We start from the raw sequence: 26,308 nt of genomic DNA on the forward strand, positions 1-26,308 counted from the left end.
TCTCTCTAATTACGACTAGACTTGCATTTTGATGCAAAGTTCGCTGTTCCAGAAGCGTTTCAAGACACAATTGATGAGGGTGGGGGGCCAAGCATTGGAGGAGATGTGGGAGAGGGATCTAGTGAGTGTTTGGAGGTCGTCATCACCGGAGTGGCTGAGGACGATACCGACGATGAGGACAAAGAGGCCATCTTCTTAGGGTGGTGAGGATTGGGTGATGGGATCAATTGAGGAGTGTTTTCTAAAAGGAGAGATTTGAGGAGGCAGTAGGGTTTGGAATTTGGAGGAGGAGAAAAAGTTTGGAGATTGGAGGCATGACATTGTTGACAAAGCCTGAAACTGCATAGTACTCTATTTTCTAGTAGATTATTTTTTTCTTTTTAGATTAAGAGGAGCTGCACCAAACTTCAATTCTAATGGCATCAGTCTTTCTCATAAGCTAGACAAGTAGCTTTCAACCCTTTTTAGCCGTACAAGTCAAAATGAGGATTAATCTGTTACAGAGTCAAACCCCTAACCTTATCTAACGCGACAAGAATTCATACCTTCTAAATTAAAATTTAATCAATTTTCTAATAAGAAATCAACAAAAATATATTATTTTGTATAAGCAACACAACACAAGAACTACCAATTGATGCTATAATAATTGGGGGTGTTGGATTGCTCGCAAATTGTTGCAAGTGTAGGAGTACACATATTAATTTACATATGGATTTATTTCTTCAAAGAAAACGTATGTGCATGTCTGCAAAAAATTCTATCTTAGGTAATCATCCTATACCCATATTTATTTGCATGTGAATTTAGCATGGCAAAGCCCCTTGCTTTCCAAAAAGTTGAACAGAACCACACCCACTAGTCCACCATAGTCTGCATCAATAACCTTGCTCCCACATTAATCTAGCATTTCCATGCCAACCTAGATCATGGAGATGCAAGCCAAGAAGCAATGTTGATTGCTAAAGGATCAACAAGAGAGCATTAAAGGAGAGTTTTGCAAACACCTATAGCTACTTCATCAAACATTTGGGCATAGGTGCCTTTGAGGATGATGATGCTAAGATCCATGGGAGGTAGAATGGCATTTTCAGAGAGCTTTTTGATCCTTAAAAAAAAAAAGGGAGGCAGGATATCTTTTGCCCCATGTAAGGGTGTCATTTTGATTGAGATTCTGGAGCTTAGGAGACAGCTCTTGGATACCCATGCTGCCACCTTGCGTTGCGTCTAAATTTGCTATTCTTTTAATAATTTTTTATTTAAGAAGAAGGTAGGAAATTAAGGATTGAGAGATTTTAATTTGTAGAAAATGAGCATGTGATGTTGCAATGAGTGACGACGAGGTCTACGAAATTGCCCATGAGACGCTCAAGCCGACAAGCTGTTGAGTCGGAGCCTTCTTTCTCTCTTCCTTCCTTTGACCCGGTCGCGGAAGAGTTCAAAGGGAGGAGGGAAACCAGAGTAAGATAAATATATAAATTTTAGAGTCAATTAAAAGTTTCTAAATTTTCTTGCCTCAAAATGGTATGTCACGATCAGGTTACGCGGCCTAAAAATACCAGTAATTTTCATACTTCTTGTTTCTCTCGTAGAAAAATGCGAGGCCCAAATCTTTACCAATTTCTCGGAGAACTACTTTCGACGTGGCAGTGGATTGGTTTCCTGTTTTACAAATCATCCGAGCAGCAAACTTCGCCGTTTGCATTACGCTACGTGTCACTAAAAATCGAAGGTCTGGTTAAGAAAATATTTGGGCCTCGTAGCGTTTACTTATTTTATCCTCTTCTTTTCGTCCGTTTAAGTTTAAAATAAAACCGTTGCCATAAAAAAATCTGCCCCACTCTACAACCAGAGCGAATTCGAAAACGAGTGAGGCCGAGAACAAGAAAGGGCGAGAACCCTAACCCCAATTCCCTCGATCGAATCGATACCCAAGGGGATCTCCTCTGGTCCGTCAGATCCCTGCCGGATTCTCCCCTCCCCTCCTCCGATCCCATTCCGCCGCCGCCCCCAAGCGCCGTCGTCGGGCATCGCCTTTGCCGCTCCGGATCCTTTCATGAGAAGCAATTCGTGGTCGGAATGATGCCGGAGATCGTTGTTCCGCCGGAGAAGGACATCTTTATCCCGCCGACGAGCTCCCGTTCGGTGACGGAGACCGTGAACGGCTCCCACAAGTTCGTGATCCAGGGGTACTCCCTCGCCAAGGGGATGGGGGTCGGGAAGCACATAGCGAGCGATACCTTCACGGTGGGAGGGTTCCAGTGGGCGATCTACTTCTACCCAGATGGGAAGAACCCGGAGGACAATTCGACCTATGTCTCGGTCTTCATCGCTCTGGCGAGCGAGGGCACCGACGTGAGGGCCCTCTTCGAGCTGACCCTCATGGATCAGAGCGGGAAGGAGAAGCACAAGGTCCATAGCCACTTTGATCGGTCTCTGGAGAGCGGGCCGTATACGCTCAAGTACCGGGGGAGCATGTGGTAAGGGTTGCAGAAAATTTTCTCGTTCGTTCTTTCAAAGAATTTAGGTTTTCTTAAACATTAGTATGATTCAATTTTTGGTATCTTTAATTGATTGCTGAGAGCGTATGGTGAGGGATTCTGATTTAGATCCCGACTTGACTACAATTTTGTGAATTGCTGTTGATGTTTAGCATTGATCTCTTTGCATTTCATGGCCATGCTCTTTATTCTTGGAATCTATGTGGCATTTGAGCACTTTTCTTTTTTTTTAACGAAATATTTATTTTTGTTTAAGCTTTGATGAATTGATGAATAAATAGCGAGTTCTTTCAGTTCTGGTGAAATGAACTTAGTTCTGATTTTGAACTTTCTGATGACCTGTTGTCAAAGTAGGAAAATATTCAAGATACCATAAGAGCATGAGCTCCTTCCTGATGGAATTGCGTTGTGTTGGCTAAGTGTAGATACTGAACTCATTTGAATGCTGATTTTTGGAGGATTTTAGATATTTGGCTGAGAACCTCGAGCACTCTTGGTCTTACAAAGAAGGATGCAACGATTTCTCCTACTTCAAGGAAAATGGGATAGATTTTAATGTCACTGAGAACCTTCCTCTAATAATGTTTGATAATTCAACAAGATTCAAGCCTTCGTCTGATAATGGTTATAATTTAGTAGCTTCGCATGCATTGGCATGGGTGCTTATCTCTCAAGTCACAAATTCGAATTATAGGAGGCTAAATGGAAGAACATCCATACCCTATTTTATACTGTAAAAGTTTTTGATTAGTTTCTAATAATATATTATTTTTAACACTTAGAAATTATGATAGTTTAGTTGGATTAAAGGCATAGTTGTACAATAGTAGTAGAGAAATGCATGTGCTCATTAGACTAAGTTTTGATCGATTAGTTACAGATTTGACAATGACTAATTCTTTGTCCCAAGAGGAAAGAAAGTGAGAGGTTTGCATCATGCTGACTGTCCTCTTGTCCTCTAGTATCCTCTGTGGTTAAGGAAACTTTTTGTATGTTTGCCACATGTAAAATGTAAAGATTTCATTTGCTACATACTTTATATAGCTCTAAGCTTTCAAGCAGTAAAGATATATTGTTATCATGCCTTATCATGTGGCTACTAAGAAATTGTATCTTAACTGGATACAAGACAGATGGGAAATATAAAACATTATGAGTAAAATGCACACTTTCATAGGTGAAAATTTGATTCATTAGTTGCATGGTACGCTGCACCGTCCTGAACTGGGCGGTACGGGATGTACTATATCATAATGGTTTGGTATCGGTATCCGGTACGGGTGGGTGTACCGACACTTAATATGTCAAAAAAAACTCCGTACTGTAACGTACTGATACTATGCTAGCATGACAACGGTACGGAGTCTGGTACGGAGACAACGAACCTTGATTAGTTGTAGCTTTAACAATCATGACTCCCACCCCCAGAGAGAGAGAAAGAAAATTGAATTGCTGTCAAGCTGACTGCATCTAGACATCTGGCATCCTCCATGGTCAATGGAACATTTTTGTTCTTTTGTTATTTTTACGTGAACAGTGTCAATATCTCATTTTTTATAACTTTTGGTAATTTGAATATTATACGACTAAGAGGAGTATGATTTGATATTGGTAACCTGGATTTTTTTTGGAAAAATCTTGTCAAGATGAACATGCATGGATCATGTGTGCATCTTAGCATCCGTTTAACCTGCTATTCTAATAGATTTTTATTAAGATCTTGGCAATGCATTTGTATTTCCCTTCCTGATAAATACATGCTTTGATGATGTTGGTTTACATGTTCTCTCCAGGGGTTATAAGCGCTTTTTCAGACGAACTGCACTTGAGACATCAGATTACCTCAAGGATGATTGCTTGAAAATCAATTGCACTGTTGGTGTTGTGTTGTCAGTTATGGATTCGCCCAGATTACACTCGATACAGGTTCCAGAATCTGATATAGGAATGCATTTTGGTATGCTTCTGGATAAGCAGGAAGGATCTGATGTTGTTTTTGATGTTGCGGGTGAGAAATTTCATGCTCATAAGTTGGTGTTAGCTGCTCGATCCCCTGTGTTTAGAGCTCAGTTTTTTGATGAATTGGATTGTGAAAAGAATGAGATCGTTGTTACAGATATGGAGCCTAAGGTATTTGAGGTAGGGAGTTTCTATCCTCTTCTTTTGTTTTGACTTGTTGCAGCTAATAGTTGTTGTACATTCCTTGATTTTTCAAACAATAATTCATTTTGCTCTCTGCCCTGCCAGGCAATGCTCCACTTCATATATAGAGATACATTTGTTGAAGATGATGCATTGATGGCTTCAAGTTCTCCTGCATCTTCTGTGTCTGACACTTTACCTGGAAAATTATTAGCTGCAGCAGATAAGTATGGCTTGGAAAGGCTTCAATTGATGTGCGAGTCTTATCTGTGCAAAGATATATCTGTGAATTCAGTTGCTAGCACCCTTGCATTGGCTGATCAACATCATGCTATGGAACTTAAGGCTGCTTGTCTTAAATTTGCAGCAGAAAACCTTGCAGGTACTCCCCTTATCTTCCTTCCTGCTCATGTATCCATTTTTTTTTAAAGGAATTGTCGAATAATGCTTTCTTCAGGTTTCGTTTTCCCCCGCATAGAGCAATTCTACCTTACACCATGCTTATGTCTCATGTAAACATATAAGCATGAACCCCCACTCCCTCCACGCCACCAAAATATTCTATTGGCTAGCTGTACCTTTTCCTCTTGTCATTGCATAGGTTTGGCTGTGGTCGAACTGCATCTCTGAGGATCAGCCAAATGGGACTAATTTCAGTTTTGAGCGTTTGTTGTCCTATATTCAGGGCTATGTCTATAAGACTCCATGTTTTAGGCATCTGTTCAACCTGTATCTGACAAGGACCCAGATTTTTGCCATGCCTAAGTGGGAATCGGGTAGTACCTATGCCTCAGTGGGAATTGGTTAGTACCCTGCCTGCCTAATGTGATAATCAGAATGTTGGTTACAGTAAGAGGACAGAATGGTGATGCAAAGAACACAGGAACTTTACACAAAAGAAGAGACTTCAGCCTGTTTAATTAAATCATTTGCATTAATTATGTCTGACATGGGTTGGAGATCAAGATCATTTAGATGTAGAATTTGTCTGAACTCTTTATTTTAGGCAATTTACCACTTAACTTGCTGGCAAAGCTTGTTAGAAGAAACATCAGATCCCTGGCCAAACCTGATCCATTGTTTATTGACACTTTAAGTTGAAGATGATGAACTTGGCTAGGAATTATATTAATCTTATTTTTTTAATTATTCCTCCAATTATGAAAATGAAAATTTTGTCTTCATATTAAAAGTAATTGACCTAAGGGAACCCTGATGTTTACCATCATATTGGATAGAAGCTAGAAAGGTTTCTTACATTTCTAAGATTGGATAAATATACCATCTTGAGTTTGATCCTTGGTAGCATGAACGTCTATATAGAATCTCATTGGAAACTTACTCCAACCCCTTTATACACATTCCCATATTCTTTTTTTTTTCCAGGAGAAATCTGCTTCCCTACACCAGCACCTGAATGTGCTCTCACTCCCATTCTTGCAGTTGCACCTACTTCTAATTAAAATTGTCAAAAGCAAAAGGCACACTTAAGGTGACAGGACCCCCATATTACTCGAGGTTCTAGGCACAAAGATGGGCGCTCACCTAAAGAAAGCAAGACACAAATTTATGAGAAGTTTAATATTTGTTTCAAAAATAGATATAATTTATATCTGAAAATAATATAAATATTATAAGATTAATTATTCAATTTCCAACATCTTGAACATTAGATACCATGTTTCAAATATTTTAAAATATCACATCAAAATACCACTTCCTGTAATATATTTTTAAAAAATCTTTAAAATGCAATCATGACCGCAAAGTATCACTTCCTAAAATATGTTTAAGTTTCTAAATAACACATAATGCAAAAGACTAAATCACAGAACATCCTTGAGTAGGCCTTATTTATAAGGGCTCAAAACAAAGCTGACAAAGCTTTTAAAGAATGGCCAAAAAAGGACAAGAAGATTAATGCTAGACATTAGAGAGGTGCTCACCCAAATAGTTCTTGCTTTCTTCCAGGCACTTAAGTAGGCATCGTCTTAGTTAAGATTCGCAGAACCAATATTAGGTGCAGAACCGGTATCAGGTGTTGTACCGGTCACCAACGAGTAAGGTATGATACCTATTTGGTACTATACTGACACATGGTGCATGGTGGCGTACCAATCATTTGACTGGTGCTGCATTTTCTTTATTTTCGTTATTTTTTATTTTTTATTTTTTTGTTTTTCAATCTATTTTTGCTTTTAGCTATTATTTTAATAGTTATGATTGTTTAGTTGATGATTTTGATGTTGTTTTGGCATATTCTTGGTCATGAAGTGGACTTGAAGTACAATTAAAATACTTATATTTGTGTGTATATATATATAGATAACAAGTGGAGTCCATTTAATGCATTTAAAGTACAAAATTCGTACTGACTTCTAAAATTTTGTGGAGTGTCTATGTCCGTCATAGATGTCGGGATTGTGATCATAGTCCATCTAGGATATTACCCCAAATTTCTAGAAAATTTGCCTCATTCTTGCATCCCACAATGTACGCCTGCTGGATAGTTGCCCTGCTACTGATCCTCTATCTGATATTGCACTGGCTATGCGAAAATTATGGCAGCAAAATCCGACCTATAAGAAGCTTGAGGCTGTGGTGGTAGTACCCACTAGCACAATGCTTTAGATGAAGGATATTCATGTGGGTCATAGATTGTTTATATGGAATAGGACCTAATGTACGACTCGGATCTAAATACATCTAGGGACCCTACTCCACATGCGAGGCCATCTGCAGCAGTAGCACCTATTTTCTACTGATCTCGAGGGGTCTATCTCTTGTAGAAAATGATATTCTCATGGGCTCTACTAGGTTGTGTACTCTAGTCCATATGACGTGAGTGTATTGAGACTCACAAGTGAGTCAAAGACCATGGGTCTGAGTCATGCAGTGTATCATATCCACTGCTACCTTCCTAGCCATCAAATGCATTGCCGGTTGAATTGTTGTTGTCTTTCAGGGTTTTACTGGTCTCTGAATTAGAGTGAACAAACTCTTTATCGACTCTCTCCCATGGAATTATAGTTTTCTTTTTTGCTGAGAATTCTTTATTGGATGCTCCTGTTTGCCTAACTTTGTTGGGTGGTTCGACTGCAGCCACCACCCTGAGTAGACCGGATTTCGTGGTTGCCTCTTCTCTACATCTCTCTATCAAATCTCTAGGAGGATGTCTTGCATGTAAAGTCCTGCGATGATCAGCTCCCTTGACCTTTGTGGCTACTCGATTTGATGTGAGCACAGCATGTGTCCATTATTTTGCATTTACCTTTAGCCTTCCGTGCTAAAAAACTGGCCGGTGAAGTGATCCTGGCTCATCTAGCTTTGGCTATTGTTGCTAGTCCTTAAGTTATTGAATCATCGGATCCTCTTCATTATATACAAAGTTATTGTGAAATAGATCATCGTACTTTAGCTCCACTTTCTCTTCAATACACTTCAATTTGAGGTGCAGATTGTAATGGACATACATGAGATTGTTCCAGCACTTCTGCGTGAGACTATTCCTTTGTTTGTATTGAATAAAGGCGAAGGTAGACCAGTTTAGGCTTACAAGCATTAAAGGAGACCGCTTGTATGAGGAACCGGATCTCCAACCTTCTTAGGTTTCTAGATGACTGTTCATAGTGGAACCACCAATTAGCTGCAAATGCAATCAAGAAAATTGCATATCAAACACTACTAATCATAAAACATTAAACCAGTTATAGTCAGTGCCTGAAAATACCTGGATTCATATTTTTTTGTTTGCCACAGTTAAATTAAGGCAGGTTTTCTTCTAGCCCTAAAGAATATCTTAATGTTATTTTTTGGGGGGCTTCTCCTGGTTATGTCCCTTAAAGACATATCCAAGCCCTTTTGTTGAAGTAAGGCCACCTTTATTCCTCTTTGCATATGCTCAAATGATCTTTAATTTGTATGCCAATCGCTCATTCATATCCCCTATCACTTTCTCTTCTCTAACTCAAAGCTCAATTTTTCTAGATGCATACCTCATTTTCATTTCTTGTGAAAGTCATCACATGCATTTGGATATTTTTGGTTAACTATCGACAAAACATGTTGTGTCATCTTTTTGTCATACAAAGGGTTACTTAATAGCGACATAACGGTAATAGTACTTCTCAACTGTAACTGTATTAGACATGTTCCTCTCCTTTCTTTTGTGAATATTCATGAGAGCAAAATGAGTCACGGTTGCACTTTGGTCTTGGCCACCTTGTTTGAATGAAGTTAATTCATTTATTACATGCCAAAACTATACAAGTTTATAGATCATTTTTTTTAGTTTCTCCCCATTCCAACTTGATTCTCAAATTTATCCTAGTTCCACTTATTCCAACAAATAATTTGCACCACATACCCTGGTTTGCTCACCAATTTTTATTGACGAGCTAGAAGATAAGGGCTTAGGGTTGACCCTTGGTCTAGGCTCATCACAATCTAGATCTTAGTACCTCTTAGAGAAGAAATTGTAGCTTGCAAAATCATGTTTGTAATTATTGCAGGAGTCCATAACTCTTTTGTGCATTTTATATGCCAAACTTTAGCAATCTTTAATGCATCCTTCGGCCATTGGTGTTATTTTTCATTCTTAGCTACACTGGACCAGTAGGGAAAGTATAAAAGCTTGATGAAATTTATGTTCCCCACTTGATCTTTTACCTTTTGCTTAATAATTTTGATTCAATACATAGAAAAGGGGAGCAAAAGTTGTAGTCATATAGAGATTGTAAGCTCGAAGGACTTCAAGGAAGAGTATTTTTTAATTTATTTGGATTTGAAGGCTAACAATTTTACTTGATGCAAAACTAGCAAGTGAAAAATAAGAATATGAGAGAGATTTGAAGATGTTTCCGTGGATGCTCATTCTTATGCTTACTTTTTGAAACTCCAACTATTTGACATATTAAGCTTCTCCTCACATTGTACCTCAATTCTAGTGCAGAAAGCCTTGATCTTTGATACCAAATAATGTAAAGAATGATAGAAAAGAAGCAAAAGAAGAGAAGAGGTTGTGGAACTAGGGAGGGTGCGGGACTCTTCAACAATGAAGATGTAAAGAAAATCCACCAAAACCACCAATCTTTGTAATCTCAAATCTTAATAATGCAATTCTACTCTAGAGACTAAATACAAGGATATTTCTGAAAAAACAAGCAAATCCTATGGTAACTCTATGAGCTATTGTAAAATTTCCATTTTCAAGATTTTGTTAACCACAAATCACCTGCATGAACCTTATCCCTTGTTAGGGACATGGACTCAGAAACGCTAAAAATAACAGTAGCAGTCAGTCTAGAACTCCAATCTTAGCGGAATAGAAACTGATTGTACTAAAATTAGCACCAATGGTACTACTACTCAGGTGGCATCTATAAACATACACTTGAAAAAGACTGACCAAAATGGGTTTACTAGGGTTGAGAGTACCTTGTGGAGTATAATGGCAGAACCATAAGTTTCTGCTGAATTGATGGTCTCTCAGAGAAATACTGTATCTCCTTCATCTAGGTTTTGATTTCTGTGATTCCTGATGTATCAGAAAAGGCTTTTTAATGTTCCCCATGAACAAATATGGATTTTATTTGTTAAGGGAATCTTTCAGGGGCCTTGGTGGAGGATGGCCTGCATCTTGTTTTCTTGTCTGTCTTCTCACATGCCATTTTCATTTTCATAATGCCTTCGCTGATGTGTGCGCTAATTTGCATCTTATAATTCTGCAATAAATTAAGAGCTGAATATGTTTTAGTTGGATTTGACAATTCTTAATGGAGATAGAGGACATAAAATAGGTAGTGATATATGCTTGAAATAGCTTCCAGGATCAGATGATGAAGATAAATAAGGGTCTGAACAAGCTGAAGGAAGTTTAAAAGAATTTAACATTACCCCTTGTTGGGGGAGGGGGGGAATTGTGCGCGGGGGAGAACTTAAAAGCCTCACCCAGGGGTTATATGTGGTCACAGAATACCATGAGTTCAGGATTTGAGGGAAAAGAAATCATTCTAGAAGAGAAGAGTTGGTGACCTGCAGGAGATTTTCTACTACTGATCCTTTAAAAGTTTTGGATTTGAAATGCAGAATCATGCGGAATAGATTGTGTCATGTCATATGGTATTAGTTTTCATTGAACAATCATATGCTTGTTAAAAAAATCTCTACTGGAATAATGGAGCTGCAGAGGACCACAGAGAAGAACGATTGGAAAGTTTCAATGTCCTCCAATAAAGAAGCTCGCATTGGAATTTTGTTTGAGGACCCTCCCAACTGTAGACTTGCAAATTGTTGATTAGGTGAAAAGGATTTTTGAACACATCTATCTTGAATCAAATATACCAATAAGCTTGTTTATTTATCTGTTTCTTTATTTATCCTTTAATAATACTTGCGTGTTGCTGAAAATTAATTCATGATATTGAGCAGGTAGATATGATGGATGGAAATAATCTTTTTGGGAGGGCAGGTCGTTTGGGAGTATCAGGTCCTATTGTGGAGGGATGGGCAAATCACCATAGAAGGCCGACTTGGAGGTGCTATGTTACTAACACAGGCAGTTTCAGAGTGCAAAGACATAGTTTTTGACAGCTAGATGCCTTCATTATTAGATGTTTTTGAGAGCCTCCATGTGTAAGTGGAAGCTTGCTGTGGCAGGATTGTTGTGTCATGTGGGATTGTCTTTTATTCCCCTTATTGGAAATAACATAAATGCCGAGCAATATAAGCATCGTTCAAAAATCTAAAATCATAATTCCAAATTGAAATGTGAGACTTGCCAATGAGCGCATTATTTGCTGCCGCAAACTTTACATCCTCACTCAATTCTAACTCTACTGATTTCCTTCGAGCTATCATAGTTTGATATTTTCTAAATTTGGTTATAGGAGATGTTATGGCACTGGAGGTAGTCACTTACTGGAGTTATTGACAAGGAAGTTTCTTCTTCTTGTTAGCTTTATTCTTAGTTTTATTAGTTGATGCCAATTTCATTTTTTTCTGCCAAAAAAATTCAAATAGTTGGGAATTCTAAACCAATGTTTTGAATCCCAAGGAATCTGTGTTTTCTTCCAGCGCCTATCATTTGTTTGACGACTGCTATTATCTGTACATGCAGCTGTGATGCGCTCAAATGGATTCCAGTATCTTCAGGACAATTGCCCATCACTGCAGTCCGAACTTCTGAAGATTATTGCAGGTTGTGAAGAGGAATGCAGCAGCGGTGGAAAGAGCCGGAGTGTGTGGGCCCAGCTCTCGGATGATGGGGATTCCAATGGCCGGAGGGTAAGGCCTAGGACTTGATCCCGAATAAATGCTCAGCTAGTGATTTGTAAATGACAGCAATATGTGTCGAGAAAAGGGGATAGAAATGACATCAGCTCTGTCGTATCTCTTTTAGTATGTTGCATGGATAATTGTTTAATGGCATGAATTGTAGGTCTTTTAGTGGCAGGAGGACATTTAAAGATAGAATTATTCGGTAGTGCATTACCGAACAGAGGCGTGCCGTCTATCTGACAAGAAGCAAGGTAAACCAAAGGAAACTCTCCTGAGCGTGACCCGCACTCATTTATTTGACGTTTTCTTTGCTTGTTTCTTTGGAGCAAAGTTGGCCGTGGTCTTCTCATGAATTTGGCAACCCCCTCCCCACTCCCCACCCTCCCCCCCGCGGCGCGCGCTTATATATATCTTGCAAATTTCTGTCCTGCTTATTGTTTTATGCTTGAATCTTCCAGGAACTTGATTAATTTGTAAAAACCTTTTACTGACGGGAGATTACCTGAAGAAAGGTGGATTTATGTATATCTGAAGAAAGCCGGCCGCTGTCTTGTAGTTCCTGCATGGTCTAATATATATATATAAAGAGAGAATTAGATTTGGTTATACTTGAATGTAGCCAAGCTTGGAACCGGCCGCCACCAAACTACCGTTAATGGTAGCTAGGTTTTTTGGGTCCAAAAAATAGGGAAGCATTAACTAATAGAAGGGGATGTCCTTCCCAGGCTCATGTCCGTCCCGAGTCCTTTGGGATCCGCTGCTTCGATGTACAGTGGCAATGCACAGAAATGGTGCTTCATGTACACGTTAGACTTGTAGGTTTGACCCTTATTTATGGGATTTGTAAAAAAAAGCATGAATCTGATCAAACTGCCTATACAGCCAGATTTCAGTCTACTATTTAGAGTTCTTGGTTTGCTGAAATCAATATATGATGACTTTTTTTTTTCTTTATTTGTTTTATTCAGACATGGTAGGATGCACGAGGCTGGAGGAAGAAGTGTTGAGATCTCTTGATGCTCAAAAAGAATTCACTGTCACTCTCTAAGATCATTTGGTCGCTGATATTACAAAGCATTAACGGCTTATGTTTTGCATGTTTGTAGGATTGTATCATTATTTTTTATTGTCAGATGTCTTTGGATAAAATTATAATGAAACTTTCATGTCTGTTTCTTGCAATAAGACTGCAGAAATGGAACTGCAAGAATGCAAATGAGCACATATGAGATCAGCAACTACCTAGTTTTTTGCTGCTCGCAGTTTTGCCATCGCCCTGCTTGTCTGGGCTGGAGACACCTAAAGTATGCCAACTCTTCATACGATCCTTTGAAGACATCTAAAGGCCATAAGCACTCCAACAAAAAGCAACGACGGAGTAGAAATGGAAGATGATTTATAATGTATATTGGATGACGTGGATCAACTGATGTAAATCATAGATTGTGATGTATATGGATGATAATTAATTTACAATGGGATGTTTTGTTATTTTACATTTGGTATTTGTTTTAATTTTGTTTTGGATAAGATGGAGGGGATATTTTATCTTCATAACTTCGATGAAAGGCTTCTATTTTTCAACTCAAATTGTTCAGTAGTTCATTGTGTGAAATGAAATTAATTTTTCTTTTTTTATAATGAGAAAATGAAAATAATTTTCTTACACCACCAAAAAGATGTCTTTTGAACAATATCAGAGTCTTGATCTTAAACTTAGTAGAGAGCAACCTTACAAACCTGGTAGAGAGTCATGATCTCAGTGTTTATGCATGAGCACTCAGTGTTTATTCCCTCTTGACTTTCTATTTATCCTTCTCGGTTGCTTACCACAATGCAACCCTCATTTGACGGAGTGTGGTTAGAACTTTTTTCATATATTTCTACGATATTTATGTTCATTCATGCAGACTAGGTGTTTATCATCTGGTGTTAAGTATTTATTGTAGATATGCTAGTGTTTGTTCCTGTAATATTAGTATTTACCATCATGGGGAAGGCAGAAGATAAAGAGCAATCTCAAAGTTTTCTATTTATCGTTTACACATTTTATGTTTACTCCTGACCATTTAGTGTTTATTCTTGAGCACTTAGTATTATTCACTTTGGACTTTCCAGTTTATCTTTCTATGTTATTGCTCACAACAAGGCAACCTCCTCCTGACAGAGCATGGACAAAACTTTTTCTATTTATTTCTACAATGTTTATATTTATTTCCACAGACTAGGTGTGTATGATACAAGGTTAAGTGTTCATCCTAAATATGTTAATGTCTATTCTTGTAGTATTAATATTTAGCATCAAGGGGAAGGCAGGAAGGCATAGAGCAATCATATAGTTTTCTATTTATCGTTTACAAAGTTTGTATTTACTCCCAGTCCGTCAGTGTTTATTTTTGAGTTTTTAGTGTTTATTTTCTCCAAACATCCTGCATCCTTCTCCATTGTTGTTTACTATGAGGCAGGCCTTAATCAACCAAGTGTGGTCAAAATTTTTCTATTTATTCCTATGATATTTTTATTTATTGCCGTATACTAAGTGTTTACATTTGGAGTTGAATGTTTATTGTTTTTAGTTTTTCTCATCGTGGGGAATGTAGGAAAGCAGATAGCAGAAATCAATTTTCTATTTATCGCTTATACTATTAATATTGATTCCAAGCCTATTAGAATTTATTCATGAGTATTTAGCATTTATTTTCTTTGAATTATCTCCTAATATTTCTCCATTGCACTACTACATGCTAAATACTTACCTAGTAGTGGTAATCAACAAGACAACAAATGAATTCATAACTTAAGAAGAAACATCATGCGTGGACTATCCAAGATGAGACCTAACAAAATTACATTATACCGATTGCTATACAAGATCCAAAAATATTAGGACAAGATTTAGAATTACAAAGTGTCGAAGTGGATAATATCCAAATAAATTATATGCATTTCATCGTATATAACTCTTATAGGCTTATGATTCAAATCAAGATTTATAAGGCGTCGGCTCTGGGCTTGCCTTTCCAAGCCCCGAGGGATGAACAACAGTTTGATGACTTCACAAATATGTGCCAATCGAATGGTGGTAGATCAGGAGGAAGTCCATAACAAACCCTTTGTACGGGTCCGTCACATAAAGTGGCGTGTAGCCACTCAAGCTCAATTGAGCCCCATCTAAATCAAAAATGCCATTCATGCTGCATTGTAAGACACCTCTCAACCAAAGCTCTTCAACCACCCATCAACTAGATATAAGTCCAAGCACTGAGGGAATACCCATGAACTAAGCATGGTCAGGACGCGTTTAACAGCTAACAAGGACCAAAGCTCATTTATCTTGCCTTTTTTATTTCCCAAAACCACCAACAATGTTCATTTTTGAGTTTTTTCCAGAAGCTAGTTTTCAGGTTTGAATTGTCGAGACTGATTTCTCACTTCCCAGGAATATCAACAGAAACCCCCACCCCTGATGCAAGAAAAGCTGTAGCAAACTACAAATCAAATTCAACATATTAAGTTACAAATCCACTGCTAGTAGTGCTTTACAAACACTACGGCACAGTCCCTAAACTGTAGTGTAACCATGTGGCAGGACGCATCATCCCAGAAATCTTCCTGTCTATAGCTTGAAGAAACTCATAGCAAACCCGCATCCTTCAGTGCAGATTCGAAGTCCTCTTCACTCCTCCAGTTGGGCACCTGAAAAGCAGAACGCACATTTGTCCCACCAGCGGTTTGAGTTAATGCATAGAGCGATTATTGAATTGGGAAAAAAAAAAGAGAGGATAACCTCCACATCATTACCTCAGGAATGTAGTGGTTGAAGTGACGCTCAATCTTCTCCATCAGTAATCTATCCCTGTCAGTACATAATAAGTTGAATACAGCACCTGTAGCCAGACAGACGGCCAACACAAAATTAGATGATTGCAACAATCCTGGACATTTTAATCAGTGGTAGCAAACAGAAATAAAATCTTAGCAAATGTCAGACTTGTAGAAACCACCTGATTAGATGTGAATAGGTAACAGTTGCAGCTAAAAACATCAAGTTAACAAGGGAAGCCAGATCAGACATTTAAAAATTTTGAAGTGCTAAAGATGTTGGACAATCAAGCAACAAACGGGAGCATGTGACATGATGCAAAAATACAGATTTATCCCTTCTTATAATTCCATTTTCTGCTAATAATCTTTCCCCCCTTTTAGTTACAAACATCTGGTGCTGTAAAAAATAATATATAAGTGATTCTGTCAATCTGAATTTCGATTGCACAAACTATGTTGGACAAGCTGCAGACTCTGTGGCATTCAATGCATAACTGAATCGCAGTTGGGCATATCAACTTCTAGATTCCAAACACAGCGAACCATGGATTTCACGATGACAGATATCATTTAACAAAATTGGACAAATTGCACAATATAAAAGATTTCACATGGTCCAGACTTAAGAAAACTATGACAGCATTCCAAAGACTGACATATTTTCCATCATTTAGAAGGACAATCGGGAAGCATTCACAGTCCAATAATAGAAAATGAAACCCTCTCAGTTGATACTAAAGAATATGCGCAAAAGATGAGGGATAAAAAATAATAATATGTCCTTCAAAAGATAGAAATAAGCGATATATCCAGTTGGAGCAAAACTTCCAGTACAGCCACTACTTTTTCCATTGGCTAATGATCCACCAATCCCCCTTCCCTCTTGTATTCCAATCATAACCAATGGTCAAGATTTCCAAGCCGGTGGACGAAAATCCAACAGGGAGCAAAATAGGTGGACTGAAGTTCTGGCCTCGGGTGAACCATATCATTTCGTTGCAAGAAAACTTCTTGACATTAGTGCATGTCGCCCTAAAAGATAATCAGGACACTTATCTTGGGCTTTCTCTTTCTTTCCTGGTCTCCTCTCTTTACTTAAAGCTAAGGCCCCTCTCAGTGAACTTGACAAAGGATGAAGCATGAAAACTAACACAAAACGGAGAACTTTCTCTTTATTTCCTTGTCTCCTCTCTTTACTTAAAGCTACGGGCCCCTCTCATTGAACCTCACAAAGGATGATACATGAAAACTAACACAACACGGAGAGGTTCCTCCTTATCACATCCCCTACATTACGTCCCCCACAGCCCCATTAATTAAACAGCAACCTGAAGTCAGGATAAAACTTTCCGTTTCCACTTCAGCATTTCTACTTGTAATAACCAAATTGAACTCGAATATGATTGCAATGGCAATCAGCTGTAAGGAAATTATCCAAAAATCCCCCTCAACTTGTGCTCTGCCCTACCGTCTTGATATTCTCTCAGTAGTCTTCATGGCATCAAAACCAAACCCAACTACCTTCCACCCCCCACAAAGAAAAAGATAAAGATAAAAAGCCCTGGCGCATGTTAAAAAACCAACTTTATGCCTTCCCAAACATTATAATGAAGTTCCGCCTCTCATGTCCACCATGAATGAGAACATGCATTCCCACTGTCATGGCGGCATGCCGTCAAATAATTTTCCATCCACCTTGACAACAAACTACACTATCACCAAAACTCCAACACTCAAACAACATGCACAAATCATGTTGCAATAAAACACCTGTTACTTGTGCTACTCTACCTTAAGGGGAAGACTCACTACCTTTATTGCAATTACCAAGCTTGGGCTTGTATCACTAGTTCTCATTCTTATAATGTCAAAAACTAGACAAATCAAAATAGCATCAAACAATGGCTTACAACTAGCTGAGCTATGTCCATGGTATAGAGACACTAACAAATCCACCATATCAAAAAAATAAAATTTGATACTCTTTATGATCCATTTAAAAAGAAGTCTCTTATCTGAATAGTTGTCCCCAAAATCACAAAAGGCTGTCACAATCATATCTAAGCAAGAGAGAAGCCCACCATGAAAGCTAAAAGAAAAGACGGTAGACCAACCTCATTGGCCATTCATTTTAATCTTATACATAATATACACAAAAGAATATAAGATAATATATTTGGTTGGCTTCCAAGTGTGCCACAAGCAGTACCCAGAGGGTGTCAACTACCAAAGGCAAAATAAGAATCAGTTATAAAATGTGAGAATAAATAAGAAGATTAAAGAGATGATCTAGAACATCCCGGAAACCTCTCTCTCTCTCTCTCTCTCTCTCTACCTCCTCATGCCCATCTTCCCTTTCCTTCAAGATCAATATATCTCTAGCTTGTCTCTTGCCAAATTAATGAACGAGAATATCCTACAATATGGAGAAATCCCTTTCTTCTCACTTTTATTTCCAGAACTGGAAAGCTCTATTGCTACTTGCCAGAAGCAACTAATATGCTAACTAGAAAATGCAAAATAACATTCAGGATTATATAAAAACAAGATTCCTTGGCAATAATTTTCAGTCAATCTGCTCTAAAGTGATATGGACCTTTTTTCATTGAAACCAAGAATATGATTGACCAACATTGAGGTACTAAATGACTAGGTTGGTTAGAGCTCTTTGGTGCATCAGCCTGTTAATCTGCACATACATTCCGATCTGTCAAGTAGGCAGCTATTTGCATGGAAGAGTTGATGACATATTAAACAAAGTTGGAGTTGATAGGCCAGTGGTTCAAAGGTGCTTCTTGCAGGAAGCATTTCTTGGCCATTGAATCAGCTAGCCAGCTGGTACAAATAGATTTCGCTATTGCCACTCCCACAAGCGGCCCCTCTAGATGCCACTAGGAAAGACAGATTCCTATATGTGTTACTAGTTCTAACTGGGTCAGGAAGAAGAGGTCAGCCTATTTCACAGCAGTATAATGAGACAGCCTGACGAGCATAACAGTACAACGTAATTAATAAAACTTTCACAGAATTCAATTCCTCAATAGAGTATATACCTATTTTTTTCTTGATTTATTTATAGTTTGTGTATGCCAATAACCTTCATCCAATACCAAAATAAGCACCACTTTGTAAAGAGCACTGAGAACAGCTGAGAATGAGATGAACAATGCCTTGAAAATGTTTAACAGCAAAATTCTACCAACTGCATGTAAGAATGTAACTGCAAGTACAGATCTAGAAAATTTGGTGCTGTTTACTGGTGAAATAAAAATCCTCATTTACATAGTTCACCAGAAAATGCATAAAGAAGATATCAATGTATTCAAGTTTATTGCAGCTGTAATTCTTACTTTTGCTGAGCAGCACTAGATAATCATTTATGATCCTGAATAATTAACTAAAATTTCTTGAACTTGCGTGTAATAGGACTACGAACAAATTAATTTACATTCAGCAAATCTAGGAAAAAGAATATAAGCACCAGTAACATAGTCATTGCAACAAGTATTGATGAATATAGCTCTTTACAAGCTGAATTATTCGAGAAAAGAAATCCCAGAACTTCCAATCATTTATTTGCAGACAAAATGAATGTGAAGAAACAATAATGCATTATTGAATTTGAACAAAGGTTAATTGGAAGCAGATCCAAGGGTCAAAATGTTGTTAGAAATTACCCTTGCGTCCAAAACGTCCAGCTCTACCAATCCTATGCAGGTAGACTTCATAATCAGGTTCCCATGTCTCATATTTTACAGGAAGATCGAAGTTGATAACCAGATTAACCTTTCAAAGTAATAATAACAACAATAATGCATTAGAACTTAAAACCATAGTATGATAGGACTAAGGAAAACAAAACACGATATGAAATTAGTACCTGTTCTTGATCAAAACCTCGAGCAAGAAGATCAGTAGTTATAAGGACACGGGTTAGTCCAACTTTAAATTCCTGTATAATTTTGTCCCTATCTTCCTGCTTGAGTGCACCTTGAATTGATGTGCATTCATAACCATCCTTAAGTAATGACGTATGTAACATGGTGGCACTGTTCCTTGTCCGGACAAATATAATAGTCTGCCCCACCCTTTGTCCAAATTCAAAAATTTTATCCCTTATCACTTCCAATTTTGCAAGTTCATCTGGACATTTAACCTTGTATTGCTTCACTTTTTCCAATGTGAGCTCTTCTTTCTTCACGAAGATCTGATTTGCATCCTTAACCACCCTTGATACAAATGACTTGACAGTTTCATTAAAGGTAGCAGAGAAGAGTAGCACCTGGTGCCAATATTAGCAAGAAAAGAACAACTATTTCAGCTTTATAAACTTGGACATTTTTATATTATCTTTATAGCAGATAATAAATAAAAAAGAACAATTTCAGAAAGAAGTAAAGATGTCTTCAATGTCCTAAGCCATTAAATAAAACACTCAATTGATACCTACCAATACATATGCTTGTTGCATCTAAAGCAACAAATCAGGTTCAGAAAGCTACTTTTCACTGCAACAAGAACTAATAAAAAAGTTTGCGATGACAATTCTTATTGACAGCACTTCTGAGGAAAAGCACAGGCAAGAGCTTTGAATAAAAGGAAAAACACACACTTTTGGGCACACCAGATATGACATACTCATTGGGCTGAGAACCTGCTTGCAATCCCACCCTCATTTTATGTGGCCATTTTCAATATATTTCATTAATAGGTCTCAAAAGATTAAAAAAGGAATAAAAGACTCGGAAAACATCAGCTGCTTCAATATGCCTTCTTTGCTTCCTTCGAATAGTCAATGAAGAAAAGAAGGAAGAGAGGTGCAGCTTATCACATGAATAAAGAAAAGCCCAATATCAGTGACATAATGAACCACTCCTCTCTTAAGAAATAAATGGACTTCCAAGGAGAGAACCAAGATAATTGACCCTACCTTGAATTGCTTTTTATGCAGCAGATATCATTGCACAGACCCCCCCCCCCCCCCCTCCTCTTCCCTTATCCTATATTTTCAGTCCCCCCCTCCCCAACAGGCTAAGCAATGCTTTCTTACTCTTTTAAGGAATAGTAGGAAAAGTGAAAAGAGCCAATCAGGAAAAGAGACTATGAAAAGATATAGAGCTTATCAGGAGAAGAGCTCTAAATAAACTGTAAAGATTGTACAGATATTCCAACAAAACATTTGACAATTATGCACAAGTTATCGAATTATATGCAATGGAAGCAAGACTACACTGAATCAATATATTGGTGTTCACAAAAACCTTCTGAAGTTCAGAATCTTTAACAAAAGTAAGGGGAAAAGGGGGAAGGAGAAAAAGGGAAACAATGAAGACCGACCCAGACAAATCACCTGACCTAAAATGAATCACACAAAGAAACTCAACCAGAGATCCAGACCACCAGCACTTATAGCATCATTTCCAAGAACAGATGGAATAGATCCCTGCATATTCATGCAACCGGTGCTTTCATTTATAGAACATGTAAAGCACAACTAGATCAGTTGCAATCACACACTACTCTTGGTTCAAGATAGCATAGTAATATCAACATCAAGGGAATATATCTTGGTGCTGATGATATTCTTGAAGTATGCCTTACGTCTATGACTATTATAAACTAAAAACACATAAGAAATATTTAAGAAGGTCATAAATTGTTTAACATGCACATGCATGTGCCATCCATCTATAACATGATATTCCGCCTATTTTGGCTTGATTCTATTAATTAGCCATTGATCACTAGAATTATTTATCAACAGCCAAATCCTGAGTCATTATCAGAGTTGTTCCAATATGTCTATTAAAATTTTTATTTGTTTCTCTCACCCTGGCTCTTACATGTTCTTATCTCAATGAAGTAGTCGTGTCTGAGATGGGACAATGGTGGCATTTTGCTTTGTTTCTTAACTTCAACTGCAGAGAAACTTCTAGATTAGGACAAGGCATCAGCCCCCCACCTTCACTGGAAAATTCAGTATCACAGCATGAGTTCAAGTTATTTTAATAGGAAGGAGTCGAACTTCTTCCATATGGCTAGATTTTTGTAGCAAAACAATGCAAAACAAACTTACCACAACCAAGACTTCAAGACTCAGCCAAAATCTATTTGCTTCGGTTCTGGCACATAAATTCATCCTGAAACCAGTCTAATTTCAGGTTCCAGCCTGCTTCAGTTGATTATGGTCCAGTATTGCTCACAACTGATTGGAACAAATCATTGATGCAATGTCAATTCATTACATGGCTTCGAGTCACTAATCACATGATTCTGTATCGTTAATTAGAGCCCGTTTCGTGTCCTTTTTATAGTTAAATGAAAAGGTCCCAACAGATATAAAATTATTTTTATTTGCAGGCATATCCAAGGAAATAAATGAAAAGATATGTACCCTCCTAAGAATGTAAAAAAAGACAACTACTACTTCAACACATTCTAGGGCCAATTCATTGGACACACCAACACGATACAAAGAAAAAAATCGATCTCTCCATATAATTCATTCTTCAGAATTCTCTGAACAAATTAATTTACCTTTTTATTCATCATTTGCACAATAAATCACCAAGCAGTGATAACATGCCTACTCATAATCAATAAGCAAGAAAATTTTTACAATGGTACTATCTCAAGTAAATATTCATAATTTTGCAGTTGTATACCTACTGTAAAAGATATGTGCATATTTATGTACTATAGAGCTATGTTATATTGGACAACTAGATCAATAATATAAAAATAACATTTTAAGTTGAGGCATAGCATGATGGTGTAACATTTTCTAGCAGGCTACAAATACGATCTTTTTTGTACTTTTAAGAATTTCAATCCAGGGAATTGAGGCTAAATATTTAGGTACTGTTTGGAAATCAAATTTCCATCGTATTTCACAGGAACTAGGCTCTTTATAGGAACCATTAACCGCAAACGAAAATTTGTTTGAATGAGTTTTTGCAAGTGTAATACCACAAAATTTCGTTGGTTCCATGGGGAAAAAAATGAGCCATACTTGATTTTTTTTCTCATGTGCGCAAAATAGTGCCTCACTCCGATTGTCTCAACATCCCAATGCTAAGAGTTATCCCATTGCTACAAGTTCCTCTCTCTCTCTAACTCTACTACACATTACCAAATCCCAACCCCACCACCATCTCTACAGTAGACAAAAAATGCCCCATCAATGTTTCATCTCCATGCGCCCCTCGCACCATATCTTCTCTTCTCTTCCACTTCTACATTCCACTTTTTCTCTCCTAGACAATTCCCTTCCTCCTTTTCTCTTCCCCTTCCTCCTTTTCCCTCAGTTGTGATACAAGTAGAAAAAGGATGGGGCAACAGGGAGTAACAACTCCAAAGTGATCTACATGTAGTGGAAGAGATGGAGGAAAGGGAGGGTTTGCTTTTGGAAAAGACGGATAGTTGTAGATAGCTGTGTAAAATCATCATGTTGTCTCTCTTATAATTTTTTTCTACTATTGTCCAAACAGTACACAGTGTAAAGAAACCAGAATAATTTTTTTGGGTGGAATTCCGTTATTGCCTGTGCATCCAAACAGGTCCTTAATGATTCCAAAAAACATGTATCAAAATTTTATTATATATATGTTCTTTTAGCTTATTTTGGTTCTCAATTATTTTTATTTTTCAGGTTTTTTTGGGACAAGAGTAATGAAAGATGGAAAAAAACTATCAAAACTTGGCAGGCCCAACCAAAGAGAAGAAATCGAGCACTTTGAATCTTGAACATAACCCGACTCTCCAAGGATTCGTAAATGTGGTAATATTTTAAAGAACAAGCCTAAAGGCATTCAGTCTTTACCGGAAACCTAATAGATACGGAAATGTTGGCCATCATAAATGACAAAATGAACATCAAATAAGGATCTGAAGGCCAAACTGAAACAAGAACACCAGGTCTCTCTATCTCTCAAATATAGATGCACACACGCACGCACTCAAATGCGTACAACCAAATGTTGGTCCTAAGTTGTGCAACCAAGCCAATCCCAGTTTGTCGTGAAACGACATTGACTATCAAAATCAAAAACGGCCCTGTAAGTGATGGATCTAAGTTGAATATTCAAACAAAGAAAACGGAAGGAAGGACATACAGAAGTAATGAGAAGGCAAATGTGACGATCTGACCTTAGGTAGGCAAAAGTTTCAAAGTAGGATTGACAGTACTAACCTACACGTATAAGGATGAGCCTAGCATAGGATTGACAGTACTAACCTACATGTATAAGGATGAGCCTAGCTGCTCTTTTTTATACTAATACATTTGTTTCATGGTGTTGATGGCTAATTTTGTTTTAGTGATATACATTTATGCTGTTCCAAAAAACTGTCATGATATATAACTAAAGGTTATCTAAAAGTTAAAACATCCAAGCGTGAACTGATAACAACACAATACTGAAAACAGACCTGGCAGCTGCCACTGCTCCTTCGAATCTCCTTCATGATTCTCTCAGAATCATCTTTAAAGCCATCCTGCACCAAAATAATATTTAATCTTAATGTTACAGATCCACTCAATTCAACCTGCAAAGTGTTGATATGTCTATAATATGAAGTGAACATATTGACATAACAAACTAAAGTTAAAAAATCCTTCGCCAGGAAACGGAAACCATATGTCCAATGTCATAACCTTCTTCGTAGATGATAACAGTTGGTGAGCGCACACCAATATCTCCATGAGCACCACTACATGTTAAGTTCTTCTGGATATTTTAACATGAAACTTGGTTTTACAGAAGGTATCTTGAAATCATACATACCAAATCTTAAAAAGAATTGCCCCTTGTACATACATATTCTGATGTTACAGAATAACAAATTAGTAAAACAAGCTTGAGAGGCACAGACAAAGATTCACTAACATTAGTTAAAAGACACTATACCTTCATCAACTTATTGTCCTCATAGATATATTGCAAAAGGAGCAATTGCATCTACAAAACATTCTTTATCCATAGCTGAGGTTTGTAATTTTTGGCATAATTAAATAACCAATGTCGCATCGGTTCATATGCAATTTGTTAGTGATAAAAATGCATTGATAAATGCAAATATGAATCACTTTATGTTATAAAGTAACAACAAATGTTACACATGCTGGTGAATAGATCATGTCACTAACCATTTAAACTAAGAAGATAGAGAAAACCCACCTCAGCTAGCATGTGGTCAGCCTCATCAAAGACAAGGATCATCACATCCCGCGTGGCCAACTTCCTTGCTGAGGTCCACTTTTTAATTGTACCAGGAGTGCCGATCACTACTTGATCGGTTACTGGCGGACGTCTTGAGATCGGGATATAATTTGCCGAATCTGATGGTATAGCACACATTGAAGTTATGCCAGTATACTTTCCCATCTTCAAAAGCACATTCTGATTCTGTAAAACCGTACATCAAGTCAGAAGATGCAATGACATAATAAATGTCGGGCATGATAAAATGCAACAAGTTAACAAACCTGGATCGCCAGCTCTCTGGTAGGGCATATGCAGATTGCTTGTGGTATCTTTTTACTCGGATCGACTCGGCTGAGCATGCCAAGCACGAAACACGTAGTTTTTCCGGAGCCATTGTGGGCTTGAGCCACCAGATCTTTGAAGGGGGGAGTAAGAATCATCGGTAGGGTTACTGCCTGAATCTTGCTAGGCCTGCTAAACTTCATCTCGAGTTTCAAACCCTTAAGAAGCTCCTGTGACAGGGGTAGGTCCTCAAATTTAACAGCCGATTCATAAACTGTCTCCCCCGACGTCACCTGCGCAAATCATGATGAATCATATCAAGAAAGAATGGGTAGCCAGGTAGACTGAACTATCGAATCAAATTTTCTTGGAGAAACAGGAAGACAAACAAAGATTCGCATATTGGCATCCCAAATAGCAAAAGTGATCAAAAAGGTTTTCTTAATTTAAAAAACATGAAAAAAGAGAAAACCCAATGGCCCGAACTAATATCAATAAGAACAAAATAGAAAGAAATTTATGATTTCGAGTCCAATCAACATCCGTGAGAGCCAGTAATTCCAACGGGAAAACCAAAATCTAAACCCTAGACTAGGTCGTAAAGAAAGGATCAAACTAAAGACGTTAAACCCTTAGAAGAGGCAAGAAACTCCTTACGGTCTTTATATCTAATTCATCCGGATCCTCGAGGCCCTCTGAAATGCTGAGCTCCTCGATCTTCTTGAGCTCAGCGGTCTCAGCCTCCGCTCCGCTGCTACTGGTGGTGGGCGGCGGAGGGGGGGCGGTCGCCTCCTCCTCGGGCTCTTCATCCGCCCAGGATCTCTTCTCCTCGACCTTTTTCTCCACCGCCGCCGCCGGCGCCCGCTCCGCCGCCGGCGCCCGCTCCGCCGCCTCCGCGGCCGGGGAGGGCGTGCCGTTCTCCGCCATGAGAGAGAAGGACAGAGTGATGGTAGGTCGCCGAGAAGAGAGAGATGCAGATGATAAGCGAAGAGTTTCGGTCGGGCTTCGAGCCTTGGACCGAGCGTCGACCGCTTTGTATTATTATATAATATATAGCAAACTCGGTGCGTAGTC

At 38.1% G+C, this 26,308-nt stretch overlaps 2 protein-coding genes across 9 annotated transcripts; one reads left to right on the forward strand and one right to left on the reverse strand.

Annotated features, from left to right (window-relative positions):
* Positions 1 to 1,804: 1,804 nt before the first annotated feature.
* LOC103706933 (BTB/POZ and MATH domain-containing protein 4-like) lies at positions 1,805 to 13,417 on the forward strand. Of its 8 annotated transcripts, none has more exons than XR_015986822.1 (6): positions 1,823 to 2,480; positions 4,295 to 4,640; positions 4,749 to 5,025; positions 11,761 to 11,927; positions 12,082 to 12,172; positions 12,890 to 13,417. XR_015986822.1 is itself a non-coding variant. In XM_039129552.2 (5 exons), exons 1-5 carry the CDS (start codon positions 2,080 to 2,082, stop codon positions 12,896 to 12,898), a joined length of 1,200 nt encoding a protein of 399 aa, XP_038985480.2. In that variant the 5' UTR covers positions 1,805 to 2,079; the 3' UTR covers positions 12,899 to 13,417. The 8 variants fall into 8 exon arrangements, 4 of the variants coding, with proteins under 4 accessions (XP_038985480.2, XP_088577398.1, XP_088577396.1 ...); XR_015986824.1 differs by adding an exon at positions 11,073 to 11,276 and having other exon boundaries at positions 12,082 to 13,100; XM_039129552.2 differs by lacking the exon at positions 12,082 to 12,172 and having other exon boundaries at positions 1,805 to 2,480.
* Positions 13,418 to 15,237: 1,820 nt separating this feature from the next.
* Positions 15,238 to 26,255, reverse strand: LOS4 (P-loop containing nucleoside triphosphate hydrolases superfamily protein). The gene is made up of 8 exons (XM_088721269.1): positions 25,892 to 26,255; positions 25,234 to 25,527; positions 24,926 to 25,153; positions 24,177 to 24,242; positions 19,627 to 20,028; positions 19,424 to 19,532; positions 15,723 to 15,808; positions 15,238 to 15,617 (listed from the first exon to the last, which is right to left on the reverse strand). The coding sequence occupies exons 1-8, from the start codon at positions 26,159 to 26,161 to the stop codon at positions 15,555 to 15,557; spliced, it is 1,518 nt and encodes a 505-aa protein (XP_088577395.1). The 5' UTR covers positions 26,162 to 26,255; the 3' UTR covers positions 15,238 to 15,554.
* Between the last annotated feature and the right edge of the window lie 53 nt (positions 26,256 to 26,308).

This window comes from Phoenix dactylifera, chromosome 5, assembly GCF_051530095.1.
Source record: "Phoenix dactylifera cultivar Ajwa chromosome 5, Ajwa_hap1_PhDact_Kaust_v1.1, whole genome shotgun sequence".
In the NCBI taxonomy this organism is placed as follows: Eukaryota; Viridiplantae; Streptophyta; class Magnoliopsida; order Arecales; family Arecaceae; genus Phoenix; species Phoenix dactylifera.

Excerpts from the sequence above, each read along its gene's own strand:
- LOC103706933 (XM_088721270.1), top strand. The coding sequence starts at position 2,080 with ATGATGCCGGAGATCGTTGTTCCGCCGGAGAAGGACATCTTTATCCCG. Across the intron at positions 2,481-4,294 it reads AAGTACCGGGGGAGCATGTG|GGGTTATAAGCGCTTTTTCA; the intron begins GTAAGGGTTGCA and ends TGTTCTCTCCAG. Across the intron at positions 5,026-11,760 it reads TGCAGCAGAAAACCTTGCAG|CTGTGATGCGCTCAAATGGA; the intron begins GTACTCCCCTTA and ends CTGTACATGCAG.
- LOS4 (XM_088721269.1), bottom strand. The coding sequence starts at position 26,161 with ATGGCGGAGAACGGCACGCCCTCCCCGGCCGCGGAGGCGGCGGAGCGG. Across the intron at positions 24,243-24,925 it reads CTGACCACATGCTAGCTGAG|GATGGCTTTAAAGATGATTC; the intron begins GTGGGTTTTCTC and ends ATTTTGGTGCAG. Across the intron at positions 20,029-24,176 it reads GGAGCAGTGGCAGCTGCCAG|GTGCTACTCTTCTCTGCTAC; the intron begins GTCTGTTTTCAG and ends TATTGGCACCAG.